The sequence below is a fragment of the Camelina sativa genome, chromosome 10 (assembly GCF_030686135.1).
Source record: "Camelina sativa cultivar CO46 ecotype springtype chromosome 10, ASM3068613v1".
Taxonomy (NCBI): Eukaryota; Viridiplantae; Streptophyta; class Magnoliopsida; order Brassicales; family Brassicaceae; genus Camelina; species Camelina sativa.
In genome coordinates, this window is record NC_141889.1 from 24,629,146 (window position 1) to 24,632,056 (window position 2,911).

The 2,911-nt window shown below is 39.5% G+C and overlaps 1 protein-coding gene across 1 annotated transcript; it reads left to right on the top strand.

Moving 5' to 3' along the window:
* Positions 1–247: 247 nt before the first annotated feature.
* On the top strand, positions 248–1,462 carry LOC104720624 (uncharacterized). Its single transcript, XM_010438505.2, has one exon. The coding sequence runs from the start codon at positions 248–250 to the stop codon at positions 1,460–1,462; it is 1,215 nt and encodes a 404-aa protein (XP_010436807.2).
* The last annotated feature ends 1,449 nt before the right edge of the window (positions 1,463–2,911 follow it).

The window sequence follows — 2,911 nt, forward strand, 5'->3', positions numbered from 1 at the left end:
TGGCAAAGATCAGCTGGCGTTTACTTACAAATCCGTCTTGCTTACTAGCCAAAATCCTCTTGGGAAAATATTGCAAAACCTCCAACTTCCTGGATAGCCCTGTCCCAAACCATGCGTCTCACGGATGGAGGAGCATTTGCTTTGGAAGGGACCTCTTAAAGTCAAACCTGGGAAAATGATAGGCAGTGGGGTCTCAACTCCTGTATGAGGAACCCCTTGGATATCGCTCGACCACCCGATCGCGCCCATGGGCCCTCCAACAAAGGAAAACCAATACTGGCGGGTAGAAAACCTGTTCTTACCTGACTCAAAGGAGTGGAACCTTCCCCTGATCCGTCAAACACTCCCATATTATGAAGAGTGTATAACCCAACTTCGACCAAACAAACAGGGAGGACCAGATTCCTGGGCTTGGCTTCCAACCCCTGATGGAGTTTATACTGCAAAATCTGGATATCATGAAGCACTTAGATCAAAAACTGCAAGAATGGATAAAACACCAAGCTCCGAAACTGTTAAGCCTGCAGAAACTTTTCTTTGGAAAAAAGAAATTTGGAATATCAAATGCTCACCTAAAACAAAGCTCTTGCTCTGGAAAGCTGCTCAGAAAGCTATCCCAGTTGGAAGCAACCTCCAACTCAGGCAGCTAGACTCGGACCCTCGATGCCCACACTGTGGCATTTTGGAAACCAAAGCCCACTTGTTTTTCCAATGCCCCTATGCAACAACAGTATGGAACCTAGCACCACACAAAGAAAAATTCAACTTGGAGGAGATAACGAACTTCAAATCGGGTTTGAGCCAAACCACAAAACTCACATGCCTCCCACCAACAGGTCTCATGATTGGACCTCTAGCGCCTTGGATCATTTGGACTCTATGGACAACCCGGAACAAATTAATCTTCGACAAAGTCAAAGCTCCTGCAAAAGACACACTGGACTTAGAAATCATACAAGCAAACGAATGGCAGGATGCACAACAGGCACAAGACTCCTCACCCCCAACACAGACTCGAGCCTCAACACTTGGAACGCGATCAACAATAACCACAACATCACATATTGTATGCTCCAGTGATGCAGCCTGGAGAGACAACGGGAACACGGGATGCGCCTGGATCTTCAAGGACTACGCCGATCAACAGCTGACCCAGGGAGCCTCCACGGCCCAGAATATCAGATCACCCTTGATGGCTGAAGCTTTAGCAACTTTCAAGGCATTGGAAGTTGCTATTGAATCGGGATTCAATCAAGTTCACTTCGCTTCAGACTCGCAATTGCTAGTCAAAGCACTCAATCAGAAATCTTCACCAAAGGAACTCCATGGGATTCTATACGATTCTCAATCCCTAATCTCTCAATTTCATCTTTGTACTTTTAATTTCATTCCTAGAAATTGCAATCGTCAGGCTGATGCCCTTGCAAAAAACGCCCTTCGGACCCTTTGTATCGAACCCTAAGTCGAGTTTTATGAAAAGTTTCTAGTTTGCCAAAAAAAAAAAAAAAAGAAGCTGATAGCCCAAATCACTCTTAAGAAAAAGGATATATATATATATTAAGAGAAAAAAGCCAAAAAATACTTCATTTATTTTTTATTTGGACATTTAATACCTGGTCTTTTTTGATTAGAACAAAAATACCTCATCTAATTATCTTAGGTTAAAAAGTATTTGATTTTTAAATTGTTGTCAGATTCTAACCTACAGTTTAACAGTAGTTAAAGGGCGTCACAGAGCAGTAAACGGTCGTTAAAATCTAACCACACATGTTTTTGTAGATATAAATATGATACCTTAAACATATAGATGTAATATGTATTCGTAGTGTAGTGGTTAGAAGTGAGTTGGATTTTTTAGTGAACCAATGTTCGAACTACCAAATTAGTTTTTTTGTTTCGTTTTTTTTTTAATTTACTTTTCTTCTTCACACGATTTCAGTGCACAAACACAGTGAAGATGATGATATCATCAGCAACATGAGAATTAGGAAAGAAGAATCTGTTAGATCTGTCAGAAGAATTGTTGACGAAGAGTGTTTGGATTCTTTAAAGTCAAATATCTATAACTCTGATCTGGTTTGAGATTTTCCGAATCAAATCTGAATCTTAATTTTTCCATCTCCAGAATCTGAAGAGTTAGACGAACTTTCCCCAGTCATCATCCTCGCCGTTGTTTCTAGTGGATACATCGGCGGTAGGCTAAGAGGACAAGAAGAAATCGATGTCGTCCATTAGATTGGGAAAACCAGTTGTAATGGATGGATCTGGAAGCTTCGATTTTAGTTGGCCACCACCAATGGAGGTTAGGGTTTTAGTGAAGAAGACGACTTAATTACGATTTTACCATTTATTAAAAAAAAAATAGAACATCAAAAGATGTAGGATGGTGGCGTCGAACCGGCGTTCTAAGGCTTTAATAAAACATATAATACCACCAGACCATGAAAGTATACACATCAAGGCATCTATAAAACTTATATATATCTACAAAAACACGTGTGGTTAGATCCGTTTACTGCTCTGTGATGCCCTTTAATGACTGCTAAACTGCGGGTTAGAATCTGGCAACAATTTAAAAATCAAATACTTTTTAGCCTAAGATAATTAAATGAGGTATTTTTCTTCCAACCAAAAAAATCAAGTATTAAACATCCAATGAGATATTTTTTGGTTTTTTTCCTATATATTAGGCTCCAAAACTAAACTAAATTACACCAATAAACATTTATTGGTTTTGGGCCAATGCATGGATTTAAAGCCCATATACACTAATTTCCACGTTGTTTTTTTTTCATGAGAGAAAAAGCAAAACAAAATCCAAATCCACATAAACCGTCGTCCGATGAAACTCTATAACCGTCAATAACCGCCGTGATTTTCGAAACAAATACAAAGCTCTCATTCGTCATTA

Bases quoted from the DNA above. Each gene is read 5' to 3' on its own strand.
- LOC104720624 (XM_010438505.2), top strand. From the start codon at position 248: ATGGGCCCTCCAACAAAGGAAAACCAATACTGGCGGGTAGAAAACCTG.